At 43.7% G+C, this 21,913-nt stretch overlaps 1 protein-coding gene across 3 annotated transcripts in view; it reads left to right on the top strand.

Moving 5' to 3' along the window:
- The window catches only part of LOC140730862 (thrombospondin-2-like), a 219,461-nt gene extending 199,715 nt beyond the window's left edge, over nt 1-19,746 (top strand). For all 3 annotated transcript variants that reach the window (XM_073051832.1, XM_073051833.1, XM_073051835.1), the window contains exons 19-22: nt 1,513-1,784; nt 10,254-10,351; nt 12,959-13,098; nt 16,576-19,746. In XM_073051832.1, the coding sequence (XP_072907933.1) occupies nt 1,513-1,784; nt 10,254-10,351; nt 12,959-13,098; nt 16,576-16,583 (518 nt within the window). In that variant the 3' untranslated portion in view covers nt 16,584-19,746. The remainder of the gene's footprint in view (nt 1-1,512; nt 1,785-10,253; nt 10,352-12,958; nt 13,099-16,575) is intronic.
- Nucleotides 19,747-21,913: the final 2,167 nt, after the last annotated feature.

Below are 21,913 nucleotides of genomic sequence, written 5' to 3'. Positions count from 1 at the left end.
TGGGACGAGGAAAGAACGTCTGAGGAAGGAGAGAAGTGGGACGAGGAAAGAATGTCTGGGGCAGGAGAGAAGTGGGACGAGGAAAGAACGTCTGAGGGAGGAGAGAAGTGGGACGAGGAAAGAACGTCTGGGGCAGGAGAGAAGTGGGACGAGGAAAGAACGTCTGAGGGAGGAAAGCAGTGGGACGAGGAAAGAACGTCTGAGGGAGGAGAGAAGTGGGACGAGGAAAGAACGTCTGGGGCAGGAGAGAAGTGGGACGAGGATAGAACGTCTGAGGGAGGAGAGAAGTGGGACGAGGAAAGAACGTCTGGGGCAGGAGAGAAGTGGGACGAGGATAGAACGTCTGAGGGAGGAGAGAAGTGGGACGAGGAAAGAACGTCTGGGGCAGGAGAGAAGTGGGACGAGGAAAGAATGTCTGAGGGAGGAGAGAAGTGGGACGAGGAAAGAACGTCTGGGGCAGGAGAGAAGTGGGACGAGGAAAGAACGTCTGGGGCAGGAGAGAAGTGGGACGAGGAAAGAACGTCTGAGGGAGGAAAGAAGTGGGACGAGGAAAGAACGTCTGAGGGAGGAGAGAAGTGGGACGAGGAAAGAACGTCTGGGGCAGGAGAGAAGTGGGACGAGGATAGAACGTCTGAGGGAGGAGAGAAGTGGGACGAGGAAAGAACGTCTGGGGCAGGAGAGAAGTGAGACGAGGATAGAACGTCTGAGGGAGGAGAGAAGTGGGACGAGGAAAGAACGTCTGAGGAAGGAGAGAAGTGGGACGAGGAAAGAATGTCTGGGGCAGGAGAGAAGTGGGACGAGGAAAGAACGTCTGAGGGAGGAGAGAAGTGGGACGAGGAAAGAACGTCTGAGGGAGGAGAGGAGTGGGACGAGGAAAGAACGTCTGGGGCAGGAGAGGAGTGGGACGAGGAAAGAACGTCTGGGGCAGGAGCGGTCTTCGATTACATTGACTTTATTCCCAAGGCACGCTCAGTGGAAGAGAAGCTGGTTTACATGATAAATTGGGGTGTGTCCACAACTCTGCAATTCTTTGCAATCTCAAGTATGATAGGATACCTTCCCTGGTGCATCGATACAAATAGGTGAGGGTCAGTGGGGATATTCTGAATTTCGTTAGCCTCATGTGGAATTAGAGATGCTGGTGAGCTCTCATGGCCATAGCACCTACATGACTGGACCAAGATAAGTTATTGGTTATGTTCACACCCACGAATTTGAAGGTCCAAACCATCTCTACCTCAGCACCATTGGTACCTGCAGAGGCATTTGCACCACTCTGCTTTCTGAAAGTCAGTAGATCCGACACCATTACCCCGTCTAGAATATATGTGACTCCAGACCCCAGCAAATGGCCTGATCCAAAATTGCCCAGGAGCCAGGGATGGGCAGGTATGTGGATTAACTGCCAGGGATCTCTCTCGCCCCAATAGCGAACACCCACCTTCTCTAAAATGGATGCACAGCGAGGTGAGGCTTTCCTGTTTGGAAATAATGTCCTTTGCCAATCCACAGGCTTCGATAAGTTCAACGCCATCGACTTCAGCGGCACCTTCTACGTCAACACAGACCGGGACGACGACTATGCTGGCTTCGTCTTTGGCTACCAGTCCAGCAGTCGGTTCTACGTGGTGATGTGGAAGCAGGTCACCCAGACCTACTGGGAGGAGAAGCCATCCAAGGCCCACGGATACGCCGGCGTCTCCCTCAAGGTGGTGAACTCCACCACGGGCCGGGGAGAGCACCTGCGCAATGCTCTCTGGCACACCGGGAACACCCTGGGACAGGTAGGAGAGCCTGATCTATGGTAAGCTGGCCCATCGCCCAACCCATGGGACTACAGGCTCACAACACATCACCCTGGCAGATGTAAGATGATGACTGCTCCTGAACCTTGTGGTGTGGGTCTTTAGGCTCCTGAACCTTGTGGTGTGGGTCTTTAAGCTCCTGAACCTCCTGGCCAATGGTATTACTGAGAAGAGGACAGCCCCTGGGTGGTGGGCATCCCTGTTGATGCATTCTGTATTCCTGCGACAGCGCTCCATGTAAGCGTAGTCCATGGTAGGGAGGGTTTTACCCGTGATAAACCTGGCTGTATCTACCACTTTTTATAGATTTTCTCCACTCTTGGATTTTGATGATTCTGTACAAAGCTGAGGCAACCAGTTAGGATACTCTCCTCTGTGAATCTCTAGAAGCTTATCAAAGTTTTAGGTGACATGCCAAATCTATGCAAACTTTGAAGAAAGTAGAGGCACTGTTGTGTCTTCTTTGTGATGGCATGTATGCTAGTCCCAGGGCAAATCCTCTGATACAGTACTGACCCTCACCCCTACAATTCCCTAATCAAAGCTGACTCATGGACCACCGGCTTCTTCCTACTGTAGTCAATAATCAGCTCTTTGGTCTTGCTGACATAGAGTGAGAGGTTGTTATTACGGCAGCACTCAGCCAGATTTTCAATCGTCCTCCTGTGATGCCACTTTCGATGAAATATGGATCTGGATTCCCAGAGCCTTCTGTTCTACAGCACTCCTCAATACCCTACCGTTCCCTGTCCAATTTGTCCTCCTAGACTGCAACACCTCGCGCATGTCTGCAGGTAATTCCATCTGCCATTCTTCCAGCTGCTCCAGATCATCTCCTGAATAAAAAGCAAACACCTCACCACTTGGTCCATAGTCCCAAAAGATTCAGCTTCAAGGACTTATCCAGATGCTTTTTAAAGGTGCCAGCAGTTTCTGCCTCCCCACCCTATCAGATCTCTGCCTCCCCCACCCTATCAGATTCCCACCTCCCCCACCCTATCAGATTTACCTCCCCCACCCTATCAGATCTCTGCCTCCCCACCCTATCAGATTCCCACCTCCCCCACCCTATCAGATTTCCACCTCCCCCACCCTATCAGATTCCCACCTCCCCCACCCTATCAGATTTACCTCCCCCACCCTATCAGATCTCTGCCTCCCCCACCCTATCAGATTCCCACCTCCCCCACCCTATCAGATTCCCACCTCCCCCACCCTATCAGATTTCCACCTCCCCCACCCTATCAGATTCCCGCCTCTCCCACCCTGATTCCCGCCTCCCCCACCCTATCAGATTTCTGCCTTCCCCACCCTATCAGATTCCTGCTTCCCTACCCTATCAGATTCCCACCTTCCCCACCCTATCAGATTCACACCTTCCCCACCCTATCAGATTTCTGCTTCCCCACCCTATCAGATTCCCACCTCCCCCACCCTATAAGATCTCTGTCTCCCCCACCCTATCAGATTCCCACCTCCCCCACCCTATCAGATCTCTGCCTCCCCCACCCTATCAGATTCCCACCTCCCCCACCCTATCGGATCTCTGTCTCCCCCACCCTATCAGATTCCCACCTCCCCCACCCTATCAGATCTCTGCCTCCCCCACCCTATCAGATTCCTGCCTCCCCCACCCTATCAGATTCCCACCTCCCCCACCCTATCAGATCTCTGCCTCCCCCACCCTATCAGATTTCCACCTCCCCCACCCTATCAGATTTACCTCCCCCACCCTATCAGATTCCCGCCTCCCCCACCCTATCAGATTTCTGTTTCCATAATCCCATCAGACTGTACATTTTGGGCCCCTCTGCCTTTTGGGTGAAAAGAAAATCCTCATTTCTTCTCTGATCTTTCCGTTGATTCCCTTGTCCTTTTCTCTTTAACGTCTCTGCCAACTGTTACGTACCCCGTAACTGGGTCACTTACCAGCAAAGATAGAGAGGTCTGTTGAAGTCTGATGGTACTATTTTTAACAGTATTTATTGATAAAAATACACAAAAATAACATCGATGCAAACATACAGATAATATACGTTGTCAATATTAAATCTAAAAGCGCGGGTATAATAATAATCAATAAGAAATAGCTCTATCGTTGTCTAGGGGATAGTGTATTGTCCGATGGAAATATAAAAGTCACCCAAGTTCATTCAAGCTGCAGGCTGCAGCCTTTGGTTGGAGTCAAGAGAGAGAGTTTAAACTTGCCCATTCCTTTTATGATGTCAATCCTTCGAGAGTCGTTGGGGCTGATTTCTCCTTTGTGTTAGCTAAAGCCGTTCTTCCGTGGCAAGGCCCACCAATTCCGAGGCAAATGGAAAAGGACGCTTGTGGACTTTTCACCGGCTTTCGCTATTTCGCTGTTACAGGATTTCTAGCGTTTCTTCTGGTGCGTCTGAAGGGGCTGTTCCCACAGACCCTCTTTTATCCTGACTCACAGGGTCTCAGATGTCAATCAGGGTGGAGGGATGCCTCCCCTCAACCAGCCCTCGTTTGCCTGAGGGCTTCAAATAAATAGCACCATACTCAATACACAAGCCCATCTCCAAGAGACAATGGCCATTTCCCGTAGCTTTGTATCGCCGAGGGGCCAAGACATTCCAAACATCTCTCTCTCATTTCCTGGGTCTCCTGACCTGAATTAATAGCGATCTTGCGATTCTCAAAAAGGAGGGGGCTACTTTGGGACCCTTCGACCCCTCAGAGTTGGGCACAGGCGTAACACAACAGATAGGAAACCTTCCATTCTGTTCACTCCAGACTCTTCCCTCGGCCCACAACCATCAATGCTTTGCTTAAACGATGTTGCACACTCACTACTTCATTCGTCCCTAACGCTGCCTCTTTCTGCTCAGAGAACATGGGCTCATTTTCAGGGACACGCAGATCCCTCTGCACATCTGTACAGTGCAGGAATAGACCCTTCAGTCCACAATGTAGTGCCCAACTCATTAAATTAATAATCAAATGCCCCGATAAACCATTCCCCTCTGCCTGCACAATGTTCATCGAATTCCATTTTCCCGCACATTCATGTGCCCTTGAACACTTCTATCGTATCCGCCACCAGCCCTGGCAGCACACCCAACACTCTCTGTGTAAAAGAACTTGCTCCACACATCCCCTTTGAATTTACCCCTTCTCTCATTAAATGCATGCTCTGTGGTATTAGACAATAAAGCCCTGGGGGAAACCGATACTGGCTGTCTAATTGGTCTATGTCACTCATAATATTATACATCTCCCCTCAGCCTCTGTGGTTGCAAAGAAAATAACTCCAGTTTGTCCAAGTTCTCCTTATAACAGATGCCCTCTAATCCAGGCAGCATCCTGGGGAACCTCTTCTGCATCCATTCATTCATTCATTATATGCCCTGCCATATAACATGGGCGATCAAGGTCTTAATCATAGCAATCCTTTCTATAGAAGTGGTTTGCCATTTCCTTCTTCTGGGCAGTGTCTTTGCATTATGCATTATTTTTATTTCTTTTTAAATCTTTTTATTAATTTTAAAAAAACATAAGTGAAATATGAATACAGAATGTTTGAGAGTACATAATTAATAGTTTAAATATACAATCAGATATGTAATAATCAATATATAAGGCCTCCCAAACTCCTAGTATTAATGTAAAAGAATCAAAAAAAAGAGGAAAAAAAACCCCAAAAAACTAAAAGAAAACTTTAAAAAAAACTAAAAAAAACTAACCAACATGGACAATTGCATAATGTTAAATACATACAGTAGTGCCGATAACTCCGAACCTCCATCCAAATAATTAAGGATAATAACAGTAAGGTTCAGGATCAGACCATTTAATTCATATGAAAATGTTGAATAAATGGTCTCCAAGTTTCCTCAAATTTAACTGAAGAATCAAAAACCACGCTTCTAATTTTTTCTAAACTCAAACAAGAAATAGTTTGAGAAAACCACTGAAATACAGTTGGAGGGTTAATTTCTTTCCAATTCAGTAGAATAGATCTTCTAGCCATTAATGTAACAAATGCAATCATTCTTTGAGATGAAGCGGATAGACGATTATTATCTATCATTGGTAAACCAAAAATTGCAGTAAAAGGATGCGGTTGGAAATTGATATTTAAAACTCTTGAAATAATATTAAAAATATCTTTCCAATAATTTTGTAAACAAGGACAAGACCAAAACATATGAGTCAATGAAGCAACATCAGAATGACATCTGTCACAGGTTGAATTAACATGGGAATAAAATCGAGCAAGTTTATCTTTAGACATGTGAGCTCTATGTACAACCTTGAATTGTATTAGGGCATGTTTAGCACAAATAGAGGACGAATTTACCAATGATAAAATTTTTTCCCATTGCTCAGTAGATATAGGACAATGCAATTCTTCTTGCCATTCCTTCTTAATTTTCTCTGATACATCTGGCTGTATACTCATAATCATATTATAAATAATAGCTACTAAACCCTTTTGACAAGGATTGAGGGCTAAAATTCTTTCTGTAATGTCCAATGGACATTCTTTCGAAAAAGATTTTAATTCATTATACAGAAAATTTCTGACTTGCAAATATCTAAAAAAATGGGTTTTAGGTAAATTATATTTATTAGATAGCTGTTCAAAGGACATAATGTTATCATCCAAAAACAGATCACGAAAACATGTTATACCTTTTGTTTTCCATAAAAGAAAAGCTTGATCTATAGATGAAGGCCGAAAGAAATAGTTAGATATTATAGGACATGACAGCATAAACTTATTCAAGCCAAAAAATTTATGAAATTGAAACCAAATTCATAATGTATACTTGACTATGGGATTAGTTATCTGTTTATTCATTTTGAGTAACGAAAAAGGAAGTGAAGATCCTAAGATTGAGATCAGTGAAAAATCTTGCACAGATTTACATTCCAAATTTACCCATTGTGGGCAAGCAGCTGTAGTCGATTCTTGTGTCCAGAATATTAAATACCGTATATTAACTGCCCAATAGTAAAATCTTAAGTTTGGTAGAGCCAAGCCGCCCTCCTTCTTAGGCTTCTGTAAATATTTTTTGCCTAGTCTAGGATTTTTGTTCTGCCACGAATAAGAAGATATTTTAGAGTCAACCATATCAAAAAAAGATTTAGGAATAAAAATTGGTAATGCTTGAAATAAATATAAAAATTTAGGTAGTATCATCATCTTAATGGCATTAACTCTGCCTACCAAAGACAAAGATAGTGGAAACCACCTATTAGCAAGTTGCTTAATTTGATCGATTAAAGGTAGAAAATTAGTTTTAAATAAATCTTTATGTTTTTTTAGTAATTTTAATACCTAAATAAGTAAAATAATCTGTAACAATTCTATATGGTACATGATTATAAGTTGGAACATGCATATTTAATGGAAATAGTTCACTCTTATTAAAATTCAATTTATAACCAGAAAAGTTACTAAATTGAGCAAGCAAAGAAGAAATAGCAGGAATAGATCTTTCAGGGTCAGATATATATAATAACAAGTCATCCGCATATAATGATACATACGTCGTCTCCCCACGGGTAATACCGAAAATATTGGGTGATTCACGAATAGCTATAGCCAAGGGTTCTAAAGCAATGTCAAATAATAAAGGACTTAAAGGACAACCTTGCCTTGTACCCTGAAATAACTGAAAAAAGGGGATCTTTGATTATTGGTAAAAACCGAAGCTAAGGGTTTATGGTATATTAATTTAATCCATGATATAAATTTTGAACTAAAATTAAAATGTTGCATTGTATTAAATAAATATGGCCATTCGACTCTATCAAATGCTTTTTCGGCATCTAAAGAAATGACACATTCTGGTATTTTAGATGAAGAGGTATAAATAATATTAATTAATTTTCTAATGTTAAAAGATGAATAGCGATTTTTAATAAATCCAGTCTGATCTTCAGAAATAATTCGAGGTAATATATTTTCTAGTCTAATAGCCAAAATTTTACTGAAAATCTTAAAATCCGTATTCAACAAGGATATAGGCCGATAGGATGCGCATTCAGTAGGGTCTTTATCTTTTTTAAGAATTAAAGAAATAGAAGCTTCATAAAAAGATTGTGGTAGTTTGCCAATACTTAATGCATCTTTAAAAATTTTACAAAGCCAAGGAGAAAGTATGGAAGAAAAAGATTTTAAAAATTCTGTAGAAAAACCATCTGGACCAGAAGCTTTACCTGAATTCATTGAAAAAATAGCTTTTTCTATTTCAGACTCAGTAATAGGTGTATCCAAAAATACACTATCCTCAACAGTTACTTTTGGAATATTCAATTTCCTTAAAAATTCATTTATTATAGAAGAGTCCTTAGTACATTCTGATTGATATAAGGAATTATAAAAATCTTGAAAGGCTTTATTTATCTCTTTGTGATCAATCGTCAAAGTACCATCTTGTTTACGAATCCTAGTAATCTGTCATTTATCCGAAGCAATTTTCAATTGGTTAGCTAGTAATTTACCAGACTTATCTCCATATGTATAGAATTGGGCTTTTGATTTAATTAACTGACTTTCAATCGAGGAGGATAATAGTAAGCTATGCTCCATTTGAAGTTCCATTCTTTCTTTATAAAGTTCTTTGCTAGGGGTCATTGAATAAATCTTGTCAATTGCTTTGATTTTATCAACTAGCGTTAATATTTTAGAATTAGTTCATTTCCTAACTCCAGCAGAATATGAAATAATCTGTCCATGAATATATGCCTTAAAAGTATCCCACAAAGTTCCACTAGAGATCTCTGCTGTAGAATTTGTTGAGAAAAACAAATCAATTTGCTGGTTACTAAAGTTGACAAAGTCAGAATCCTGCAATAAAACAGGATTAAACCTCCAACCTTTAGTATTAATATATGAATCCGTCATCTTAATAGATAACTTCAAAGGTGCATGATCAGATATGGTAATAGAGTCATATTTACAATCCATAACATCTGTAAGTAAATGGTGATCAATGAAAAAGTAATCAATTCTTGAGTAATTATGGTAAACATGGGAAAAGTATGAAAACTCTTTGTCATTAGGGTGTAAAAAACGCCAAATTTCACAAATAGCTGAATCAATCATAAAAGAGTTAATGAGAGAAGCCGATTTATTCGGAAGAGTTTGGGTGGGCTTGGATCTATCCATCAAAGGGTTTAGACAACAATTAAAATCCCCACCCATTATCAATCTATATTGATTCAAATTAGGAAAGGATGTAAATAAACATTTAAAAAATTCAGGACAATCAGTATTTGGAGCATAAACATTAACTAAAACAACTTTTTGATTAAAAAGCAGACCAGTAATAAGCAAAAATCTACCTTACAGATCTGAAATTGTTTCATGATGTATAAAAGAAGTTGATGAATCTATAAAAATGGAAACACCTCTTACTTTGGCTTGCGAATTTGAGTGATACTGTTGGCCCTTCCAAAACCTAAACAACCGTTGACTATCCACCTTCCTTATATGAGTCTCTTGTACAAAAATAACATTAGCATTCATTCTATGGAATACCTTGAATGTTTTTTTCCGTTTGATCGGATGATTTAAACCATTAGTATTCCAAGAAACAAAGTTAATAGTCCTATCCATATTGACAATATTTATTACAGTTAACACATAAGTTTGAAAAAAAAGTGAACTCATGAACCCGGAAGAAGGAAGTAAGTTCAAGGAGAAACCGGAAGTCACGGCACTGCGACCATTTTTGTAGTTTCATATAAGCCCATGAAAGCATTATGCATTATCAATACTCTTCAGAGATTGTCTGCCTGGCGTCAGTGGTCGCACAACCAGGACTTGTGATAAGCACCAACTGCTCATACATTCTGCTCCCATAACTTCATGTCACCCTGATTGGGGGGCTAAGCAGGTGCTGCACCTTGCTGAGCAGGCTAGCGGAGGGAAGGAGCACCCTACACCTCCATTGGTAGAGACAAATCTCCACCCCGCCACCTCTGCCGCATCCTCTCCAGAACCTTGTCATTCTTCCTATTGCTGGGGCAACTGGAACCAATTACAATACTCCAGAAGTGGCCTGGCTCGAGTTTTATCAGGCTGCAAACATAACATCCTCACCCCTGAGCTCAGTTCCTCAACTCATAAAGACAAACATGTCATATGCCTGTTCACTGCCCTATTGACCTGTGGAGCTCAGGAGCAGGGTCCCAAGATCTCTCTGTACATCATCCCAGTGAAGGGTCTTGCCATCGTACATTTGATCTAAAGTTCAACATTTCTCATTTGGCCCAGTTAAACTCATTCTGTCTGCCCTAGAGCAGTAAAGGAGAGAGTTCTGGGTTACAAGATCCTTGGTTCAATAAACAGAGACAAAATAGTAGAGGAAAGGCATCTTCCAGGGCTCTTTTATATGTAAACTTTCTTGTTGCTAACGTGCACCCTGTGGACTCCCCAGAATGAATGTAGACCTATTTGCATTTTAGGTCCGAACTCTGTGGCATGACCCCAAGAACATTGGCTGGAAGGATTACACCGCGTACAGATGGCACCTGATTCACCGGCCCAAAACAGGCTTCATCAGGTAACTGGCCATGGCGCTGGGTGAGCTCCCCGGCCATCCACCAGCTTTCCAGCTGCTCATTTGGGGGTGCGGGGCGGTGGAATCAACCAGCTGTGTGGGGTGCAAACAGGGTGGGGACTAAGGACCTTTCCAGTCTGGGAATAGCTCAGGCCAGTCAAGGCCTGTTCCCGCTCATACAAACACAAGGAGCGGTTCTCACACCCCTGCTCCACCGTTAAGGCCTGTTCTCGCTCATACAAACACAAGGAGTGGTTCTCACACCCCTGCTCCAGTGTTAAGGCCTGTTCTCGCTCATACAAACACAAGGAGCGGTTCTCACACCCCTGCTCCAGTGTTAAGACCTGTTCTCGCTCATACAAACACAAGGAGTGGTTCTCACACCTCTGCTCCACCGTTAAGGCCTGTTCCCACTCATACAAACACAAGGAGCGGTTCTCACACCCCTGCTCCACCGTTAAGGCCTGTTCTCGCTCATACAAACACAAGGAGTGGTTCTCACACCTCTGCTCCACCATTAAGGCCTGTTCCCGCTCATACAAACACAAGGAGCCGTTCTCACACCCCTGCTCCACCGTTAAGGCCTGTTCTCGCTCATACAAACACAAGGAGCGGTTCTCACACCCTTGCTCCACCGTTAAGGCCTGTTCTCGCTCATACAAACACAAGGAGCGGTTCTCACACCCCTGCTCCACCATTAAGGCCTGTTCTCACTCATACAAACACAAGGAGCGGTTCTCACACCTCTGCTCCACCGTTAAGACCTGTTCTCGCTCATACAAACACAAGGAGCGGTTCTCACACCCCCGCTCCACCGTTAAGGCCTGTTCTCGCTCATACAAACACAAGGAGCGGTTCTCACACCTCTGCTCCACCGTTAAGGCCTGTTCTCGCTCATACAAACACAAGGACCGGTTCTCACACCCCTGCTCCAGTGTTAAGGCCTGTTCCCGCTCATACAAACACAAGGAGCGGTTCTCACACCCCTGCTCCACCGTTAAGGCCTGTTCTCGCTCATACAAACACAAGGAGCGGTTCTCACACCCCTGCTCCACCGTTAAGACCTGTTCTCGCTCATACAAACACAAGGAGCGGTTCTCACACCCCTGCTCCAGTGTTAAGGCCTGTTCTCGCTCATACAAACACAAGGAGCGGTTCTCACACCCCTGCTCCACCGTTAAGGCCTGTTCCCGCTCATACAAACACAAGGAGCGGTTCTCACACCCCTGCTCCACCGTTAAGAACTGTTCTCGCTCATACAAACACAAGGAGCGGTTCTCACACCCCTGCTCCACCGTTAAGGCCTGTTCTCGCTCATACAAACACAAGGAGTGGTTCTCACACCCCTGCTCCACCGTTATGTCTGGGCTGACCTGGAATTGGAACTGGTTGGCTATTGCCACACAATGAGTTACAGTGAGAAGATTTTGGTCTGTGCACCATCCAAGCAGATCATTCAAATGCATGATTAGTATAGAAAGCAGAATGCAGAATAGAGTGTGACAGTTACAGGCAGAGTGCATTGCAGGCAGGCAAATAAAGTCCAGGCTGGGAGATTAGGATTTCGTTGAGTTTATGGTATGAGGTGTACAGTGTGTTTAACTTTGTTAGTCAAGGGGTTGAGGTGAAGAGCCGAGAGGTGACATTGCAGCTCTGTAAGACTCCGGTGGGATCACCCTTGGGCTAATGTGTTCAGTTCTGTCACCTCACTACAGGAAGCATTGGAAGCTTGAGACGGGGCAAAGGGGAGTTTCTAGGGCTGCTGCCTGGATTCGAATGGATGTTGTATGCGATAGTTTGAATGAGCTACGGCTTTTCTCTTTGGAACAAAGGAGGGTGAGAGATGAATTCGCAGAGGTGTGTAAGATGATAAGAGGCATAAATTGTGTGAATAGCCAGAGACTTTTTCCCAGGGCAGAAATGGCAAGGTCATCACTTTAAGGTGATTGGAGGAAAATATAGGAGAGATGTCAGAGTGATGGATGTGTGGAACATACTGCCAGGGGTAATAGCACTCTGAGGCAGACGCATATTTTTATGTTATTTCATGTATTATTTGAGTCAAATGTGGAACCAGGAATATATTTATTTTTCTTGAAATGCAGCACAGAATAGGCCCTGCTGGGCCTTCAAGCTGTTTCGACCAGCAAACTCCCAATTTAATCCCAGCCTAATCATGGGTTAATTTACAACTAACCTGTCAATGGGTATGTCTTTGGACTGTGGGAGGAAACAAAACAGGCCATTCAACCCATCTAGTCCATACTGAGCTATTATTCAGCTGAGTCCCATCGACCTGTACCTGGACCACTGCCTTGCACGCCCCTCCCATCCATGTACCTATCCAAATTTCCCTTAAAAGTTGTAATCAGACCTGCATCCACCATTTCCACTGACAGCTCATTCCACAATCTCACAACCCTCTGAGTGAAGAAGTTCCCCCTCATGTTTCCCTTTAACCTATGATTTATAGTTTTAATCTCAACCAGCCTCAGTGGAAAAAGCCTGACTGCATTGCTTGCAATTATCTGATTTTATAGTGATTGAATGAACTTTTGTATATGATATATAAGTATGTAGCAACAGTAAAGAGTGTCTCTTCTTCCACAGGGTGGTGGTCTATGAAGGTAAACAAATAATGTCTGACTCCGGTCCCATCTACGATAAGACGTTAGCCGGTGGACGACTAGGGCTCTTTGTCTTCTCCCAAGAAGCCGTTTACTTCTCTGATCTCAAATATGAGTGTAGAGGTAAGCCCACTGCAGCCAGCCTGCCCGTGTGAACGACGTTTCGCGGAACCTGCGATTCAGTGACCCTTGAGTGGCTGCAATGCTCTCACTATTCAGACAGTGTCAAACCTGGCCCTCTCTCATGATCACTGTCCATCCTGGTAGTTAAAACTACCTGATTCTTAAACCAAAGTTGTGGAATCTATTCAGGGTTCCAGAACTCACTGTTGAAAGGCTTGTGGTGGGGAAGGGAAGTGGAGGCAGGAATATTTGTCACATTTAATAAGCACATTTACAAGCTCATGAAAGCTGAAAAGTTGAATTAAATACCTTGGCCAAATATAGACTTGCAGCACAGAAACAGGCCCGTCAGCCCATCTATTAATCTGCCTAGTTCCATTGACACTCACCTGGACCATAGCCCTCCATACCACTCACATCCATCATAAAGGAGTACAGCAGGCCATTCAGCCCATCTGGTCCATGCCAAACTATTTAAACTGCCTACTCCCGTTGACTTACACCGGGACCAAAGCCCTCCAAGTACCTATCCAAGTTTCTCTTAAACATTGAAATCGAGCTGGCGTGCACCACTTGTGCTGGCAGCTCACTCCACACTCTCACCACCCTCATGGTCACCTTAAACTTCTCAATCTTTTTGTAACTCGGGTCCTCCGGACCTGGCAACATCCTTGTAAATTTTCTCTGTACACTTTCAACCTTATTAACATCTTTCCTGTAGGTAGCTGACCAAAATTGCACATAAAACTCCAAATTAGGCCTCACCAATGTCTTATACAACTTCAACACAATATCCTATTTGCTATACTCAATGCATTGATTTATGAAGGCCAATATGCCAAAAGCTTTCAATGAATTATGGACCTGTATTCCCAGACCCCTTTCGAGTCCAGCTCTCCTCAGTGCCCCACCGTTCGCTGCATAAGACTTACCATGGCTGGTTCTACCGAAATATAACACCACTCACTTGTCTGCATTAGATTCCACCTGCCGTTTACAACCCATTTTCTCAGCCGGTCCAGATCCTATGCAAACTCTGATAGTCTTCCTTGCAGTCCACTACGCACCCAGTCTTGGTGTCATCAGCAAATTTGCTGATCCAGTCAACCACATTGTCATCCAGCCCATTGATATAGATGACAAATAACAAAGGACCAACCACCTACCCCTGCGGCACTCCACTAGTCACAGGCCTCCAGTCAGAGAGGCTGCCATCTACTACCACTCTCTGGCTTCTACACCAAAGCCAGTGTCCAATGCAATTTACAAACTCATCTTCAATGCTGAGTGACTGAACCTTCTGTAATCTGTACAAGGTCCATGAAATTAATGCTGCTTTGCCTCACTTCTGTAGACTCTGTGTCTCTCTCCTGAGTAAACATAGATGCAAAAAATCTATTTAAGATTTCCCCCATCTCTTTTGGTTCCATACATGGATTATCATTCTGATCACCCAGAGGAATTATCTCTTTCTAACTCAAAAACGAAAATCACCTACTAATGGAATAAAATATGTTTCAAAAGAATGAAATGTTGTACGACTGTGAAGGTAAATTTAGCTAAAGAATTCCAGTTCTTGAAGAACAGAAACCGCATCATGCAACTTTCTTAAAGAACTCAGTGATTCAAGCAGCATCTGTGCGAGGAATTAGTGGCCTCACAAGTGAAAACCCTGCATTAGAACCAAGATTAGTGAGGGCCAGTATAGAGACAGAGGGAATGGTGACACAAGGGCCAGTGGTAATTGATGGACCAAGATGGTGGATAAAGGTTAAGCCAGGTAGGGTAAAGGGAGTGGTGGACCTGGGAGACAGAGCCAAGTGACTGCCTAGCGACTAATCCTTCTCGATCAACCTCCCATGCAGAACCTTGTCCAACATGTACTTACTCAAACTTCTTTTTCACTGGCACCTCGTTCCACGCTCTCACCACCCTCTGAGTGAAGAAGTTCCCTTAACCTTTCACCCTTAACTTCTAGCTCTAGTCTCACCCAACCTCAGTGGAGAAAGCCGGCTTGCATTTACCCCTCATAATTTTGAATACCTCCATCAAATCTCCATTCATTCTCCTGAGCTCCAGGGAATAAAGTCCTAACCTATTTGACCTTTCCCTTTAACTCGGGTCCTCTGAGTAACTAGAACTGCACACGATACTCCAAATTAGGCCTAACCGATGTCTCTACAGCTTCAACATAACATCCCAACTCCTACACATCTTGGGAATGAATGGCCTCCCTATGTTCCAAGAATACATACATTCCTTAGATATAGGAAATTCCAAGAATCCCCTTAGCGATTGGTCCCATTTAACCAGTCCTCTCTCCAGAAGCACGTTGAATTGTCCACTGGCATCATTACCACCTGAGTGTGCGCCCGTAGGTTCATTCCAGGGGCTGCTTTTCATCTAGTTTCATCCATGCTCCGTAGCATCACTGACTAATCCGAGTTAACTCCCAGCCATCGGGCATTCACTTCTCAAACGCCACAAGAAACTGGCGTTCAGCTCCTGTCTTCAGTTCTAGTCACCTCATTATAGGAAGCATCAAGTCAAGTCACTTTTTATTGTCATTTCGACCATAACTGCTGGTACAGTGCACAGTAAAAATGAGACAACGTTTTTCAGGACCATGGTGTTACATGACACAGTACAAAAACTAGACTGAACTACGTAAAAAACAACACAGAGAGGGAAAAAAAACAACTACACTAGACTACAGACCTACCCAGGACTGCGTAAAGTGCACAAAACAGTGCAGGCATTACAATAATAAACAGGACAATAGGGCAGTAGGGTGTCAGTCCAGGCTCTGGGTATTGAGGAGTCTGATGGCTTGGGGGAAGAAACTGTTACACAGTCTGGTCGTGAGAGCCCGAATGCTTCGGAGCCTTTTCCCAGATGGCAGGAGGGAGAAGAGTTTGTATGAGGGGTGCGTGGGGTCCTTCATAATGCTGTTTCCTTTGCGGATGCAGCGTGTAGTGTGAATGTCTGTGATGGCGGGAAGAGAGACCCCGATAAAGCTCGTCCAAGCTTTAGAGATTTACCAGAACGCTGCCTAGATTAGAGAGCACGTCTTATGAGGATAGGGTGAGTGAGTCAGGGTTTTACTCTTTGAAGCGTAGGAGGTGGAGAGATGAGGTGTACAAGATGGTAAGAGGCAGAGATGGAGTGGTCAGCCAGACTTTTTCCCAGCACGTACCGCCAGGTTGAAGGACAAACTGCACCCCGCTGTTATAAGTATACTGACTGGTTTCCTAGTACGATAAGATGTACAGGGTGTTTAAGATGATAAAAAGTATAATTAGAGAGTGGACAGCCAGAGACTTTCACCTAGGCCTGAAATGACAAATATGAAGGGACATCATTTTAAGGTGATTGGACTGAAGGGAATGCTCCAGCATTTACTCGATGGGCCAAATGGTCTCCTGCGGTGCCACAGGAAATGCAATGTAGAAGTAATCTGATGTTCTGTCTCCACAGATAACTAAGTCTTGCCTGTAGCACGGATCATGGAACTTCGAACAGGCTGCGCAGCCTGGCCGCCTCAATCAGTCTGGCCTCCTCGACTCCCGCCCACTCTTTCCTCGCTCTCCCTCCCCGAGTGTAACCTCTGGCCTTCACACCCTCAGTGCCCCTTTGGTTGACTGTGGTGACCCACCCTCGCTCTGTGCACACTGGCTCTCTGGACGGCCCGGCCCAAACGCAGCAGCAGAGACCGCAGCGACTGGACGCTGGCTGTATCTCAACAAGTCTCACAGCGTGACTATACCTAGACAGAGTGATCATTTAACACACTTATACTGCTAAGATATCAGGCTGTCTTGATTGTTCTCTTATGGCATGGAAACTGAACAGCGGACTGTTTCTATTTTAAAGACAAGAATCTGATTTAACAATGTTTAAAATGACATTTTCTGGGAAACAAGAATGAATTACAAAAAAAAGTTTTTAAAACCACTTTGTTTATAAATTTTTCTACCACATTTCACTGCCTGTGCATAGAAGCTTTCAAGTGTTAACATTACAAGTGACGGTGTCCAGCAGACACCCGCTCTTTACTGTTTAATCCTTCATCTGATGCGCTAATTGCTTCCTCGGCTGATCACCACTAGGTGAGTAAACACCAAAGCCATAGGGGAAAATCAGGTAACAACCAATAATGTATCTACTTAACCCGAGTATATCTGCAGTGAGAGAATTATTCTACTTTTGCATATTGTTTTTGAAAGTCATTTTGTTCCAGACCTCACGGGCTCTATCAATGTTGAGCAACGTGCACCAAGAAACTTGCATTCATAAGAAGCCACTGTACCACTCCCCTTCCTACTCCTTCCCCCTCTTCCCTCCCCTTTCCCCGCCACCTAATTCTGCACGAAAACAATCCCAGCCAATCCGTAGGTCAAGTTAAAGGTTTGAAGGAACTAAATTTACCCCCATCACCCCCCCTTCCTGTCACCTTCCCCATCTCCCCTCTCTCTCCTGATACATTCCTTTCCCTGCCACCTAATTTTGCACGAAGACAGTCCCAATAGGTCAACTTAAAGGGCAAATGTCTTATGAGGACAAAAGAAATGGCATTTGTGGTTGGGGGGGGAGGTGTGGTGGAAAAGATGTGAATATTTAGATTGTATCATATTTTCCTATTTAATTTATTTATGAATTTTGCCTCATTCTTTCTGTCTGCCTCTCTATCTATCTCTTTCTCTTTCGCACATTCTTTAAAAATATGTTTGTGGGGAGCAGTGAATTTTGCCAAAAACTGTAAATAATTTATTTATTTGTTTACACTGAAGTAATATCAAAATTTGAAAGCGAAACCTAGCCGACAAACCCTAGTCTTTATTTTTTGATTAATGTTAGGCAAATAAACTATCAAAAAAGGCTCAAACAGTGTTCTGTGAGTTAAAACAATCTGTGTTCATACGCAATCTTCATTAGTTAAATAAACATGCTGAATTTTATTTGCTTTGAGCTGTAAATAGCAGTGGTGTAGTGTAAAGTAGGCCTCTGTTGGTTGGTTTTGCAATCCTTTAATCACGGGTAAAGCCCTCCCCACCATTGAGAACATCTACATGGAGCGCTGTCACAGGCAAAGAGCATCCATCATCAAGGATCCCAACCATCAAGAAGGAGGTACAGGAGCTTCAGGACCCAAACCACCAGGTTCAGGAACAGTTATTACCTCTCAACCATCAGGCTCCTGAACCAGTGGAGATAACTTCGCTCACTCCAGCATTGAACTGATTCCACAACCTATGGACTCACTTTCAAGGACTTGACAACTCAAGTTCTTAATGTTAATTACTTTATTTATTATTAAGTTTTTTTTCTTATTTGTACTTTCACACTTTGTAGTCTTTTGCACATTGATGGTTTGTCCGTCTTTCTTGTGTGTGGTTTTTCATTGATTCTATTGAGTTTCTTTGTACATGCTGAGAATGACTGCAAGAAGATGGAAGTCAGGATAGTATATAGTGATATAACTTTATAGTACTTTGATAATAAATTTACTTTGAACTTCGGAAGTTCTCTGGTCACACCTAGCTGTTAACTGATATCCCTATTACTCTGCTCAAGAAGTTAACACTAGAGTTTTGGTTCATTGATTTGATACATAAACAAAGCTTTCCCAAATCTAGGAGCAGCCCTTGATTGGACAGCCAGTGGTGACATAGCAGCAGAAAGCTGGAAGTACTCAGAATGGCAATCAGCATCTGTGAAGACAAAAGGTGTTAGTCAATGTTTCAGGATGACACCTACATCAGGACTCCTGATGGAGGATATCAAAGACAAAGTCAAAGTAAAATCATTAGCAAAGTACACCACCATATCGTACCATAAGATTTGTTTTCTAGCGGCCATTTACAGGAAAATCAAGAAATACAACAGAATTTATGAAAAACTATACATAAACAAAGATTGACAAACAACCAATGTACAAAAGAAGACAAATTGTGTAAAGAAATAATACTGTGAACATAAGTTGTAGAGCCTTGGAAATGAGTCTGTAGGCTTTAGAGTCAGTTCAGAGTTGAGGTGAGGGAAGTTATCCATGTTGGCTAAGAAGCCTGATATTTGGAGGGTACTAACTCTTCCTGAACCTGGTGATCTCGACTCAAAATGGTGACTTACGCTGTTTGCTTCTACAGGTGCTGATTGACCTGCTGAGTTTTTCCAGCGTTCTGTTTCTTTATTCCAGATTCCAGCATCTGCAGTATATTTTGTCTTCAGCAAGTCGCCAACTATAGGCCTCACTGGATCAATCACTTGTCCTGTCAGACTGCAAGCTGGAGGCTATGCTTTGGACAACATTCATCCTTACAAGCCTCGATCCCCTCAATCCCCTGCCTTTGATTGCCAACTCAGTCATTTTTCATTTGACCTCTTTAATGGTCTTCTGCCATCCCCTACATTTCACAGTGAGAGAACAGGGTTAAGAGTAGCAGGATATTGGTTTTGCTAGACTCAAACTTATTGTATCAGAGCACAGCTTTGCATTGTATTGTTTTCAGGATAATTTGTCTCCTTTCATCAGGTTTTGAAGCTTGTCATGTTTGGTTTCTCTTATCGCGCACACATGGTCATTAACTGTATACAGCCAAAGGGTGCAGATTGTTAACAAAGCACATAATAAAGCATTTTTGTATCAGAGTTGAAGTTCATGTCTGCCAGAAGTGCTTTTCAGCTGTTTGGCAGTGTCTTCGATGAATCCCAGTGATGACTGACCGGTCAACATCGTTCCCTCCCTTAGAACAACACCTTTGGCCTTCCGTTCCGGGTTCTGGTGTGTAACAATCAGTGGACCGCACTGCACAGATGGTTGGTGACCTGCAAAGCATTAAAATAAAGGAAGATCTTGCCTTTCCAACAGCATCATTACAGTTTTAGTGGCGTTTGGGGCTTGTCAAATGCAGGAAGCCAGCACATTCACAGAGTAATCACAGAAACTGTGAGGTGTAAAACAATTCATAAATCTGAGTGAGGTTCACACGCACAATGTTGGAGAACCTTAGCAGGTCAGAGAATACTTGGAGTTTTGTGAGCAGTTTTATCTCAGGTCCAAAGGAGGGTCACAAGAATGATCGTGGGAATGAAAAAGTTACCATATGGAGATAGAGTGGATGTGGAGAGGAAGTTTCCTATAGTGGGGGAGTCTAGGACCCAAGGACACAGCTTCAGAATACAAGAACATCCCTTTTAGAACAGAGATGAGGAGGAATTTCTTTAGCCACAGGGTGGTGAATCTGTGCAATTCATTGCCATGGGTGTCTTCAAGGCCAAGTCATTGCGTATATCTAAAGCAGACGCTGAGGTGCTCTTGAGTAGAAAGGAGATCAAAGTTTGCAGGGAGAAGGCAGGAGAATGAGGATGAGAAGGGAAATTGATCAGCCATGATGGAATAGTGGAGCAGACTCAATGGGCCGAATTGCCTAATTCTGCTTCTGTGCCTTGTGGTCAGGCAGCGTCTATGGAGAAGAAATGAACGGTTGAGATTTTGGCCCAAGAGGACCGGAAAAGAAAGAGGCAGGAGCCAGAATGAGAAGGTGCACTCAAACTTTCCAGCAACTGCAGAATGCCCCATGTGAAGTCAGTTGGCGGGATGTTGGGACAGCAATCCCACAGTTCCTTGGAGAAACACCATAAGGCCAGCAGACATAGGAGCAGAATTAGTCCATTCTGCCTATAGGGTCTATTCCATTACATATTGATCATAACTCACTTATTTTTCCTCTCAACCCCATTCTTCTGCCTTCGCCCCATAACATTTGATGCTCTTACCAATCAAGAACTTCTGCTTGAAATACACCCAATAACTTGGCCTCCAGAGCTGTCTGTGACAATGAATTCCATAGATTCATCACCCTGTGGCTAAAGAAATTCATCCCCATCTGTTCTAAAGGGTTGTCCTTCTATTCAGGGGCTGTGACCTCTGGTCCTAGACTCTCCCACCATCGGAAACATCCTCTCCACATGTACAGAGATACAGTGAAAAGTTTACATCGCATACTGTTCACACAGATCAAATCCTTCCACAGTCCATTGTGGTAGAACAAGGTAAAGCAATAACATAGCAGAATAATACAGACAATACAGGTTTTGGGAGCAGCTTCTTCCTCTCCGCCATCAGATTTTTAAATGTTCCCTGAACATTACCTCGCTGTTTTGCTCTCTTTTTGGTTATGTCTTGCACTGTAGTGCTGTCACAAAACAAATTCACAACATCCAGTGTGTCAGTGATAATGGATTCTGTGAGGGCGGTGCAGGTAAACATTAAAGTGCAGGGTAACACAGAAAGGTTGTCTGTGAGGCCAAGAGTCTACCTTATCGTACAAGAGGCCCGTTCAAGTGCCTGATCACAGTGGATCAGAAGCTGTCCTCGAGCCTGAGGCAGGTGCTTTCAGGCCTTGGCAACTTCTGCCCAATGGGAGAGGGGAAGAAGAGAGAATATTCCAGGTGTGTGGGGTACACTGGCTGCTCTGCTGAGACAGTGGGAGGTACAGAGTCCAGCCAGTCTGTAACGTTGCATTGTGTGCTTTCAAAGCGGGTGGACCCCCAAAGAACTACCTGGAGGAGCAGCTGAATTTTCAAGGCATGGTAAGCCAATGAGCAGGAGCTGTTAAATGGACAGATAGTTGGCATGGATGTGGACAGCTTGTTTCTGTGCTGGGCCCTGGGGCTGTGAAAGGCACAAACGGAAGACATGCAACATGGCCCTTCATCAATAAAACCATAGAACATCACGAGACAGTACAGGATCTTCGGCCTATGATGTTATGCTGACCTTTTAACCTACTCTTAAGATCAATCAAACCTCCCC

This window comes from Hemitrygon akajei, chromosome 7 (genome assembly GCF_048418815.1).
Source record: "Hemitrygon akajei chromosome 7, sHemAka1.3, whole genome shotgun sequence".
Taxonomy (NCBI): Eukaryota; Metazoa; Chordata; class Chondrichthyes; order Myliobatiformes; family Dasyatidae; genus Hemitrygon; species Hemitrygon akajei.
This window is presented reverse-complemented; position numbering and strand designations above follow the sequence as displayed.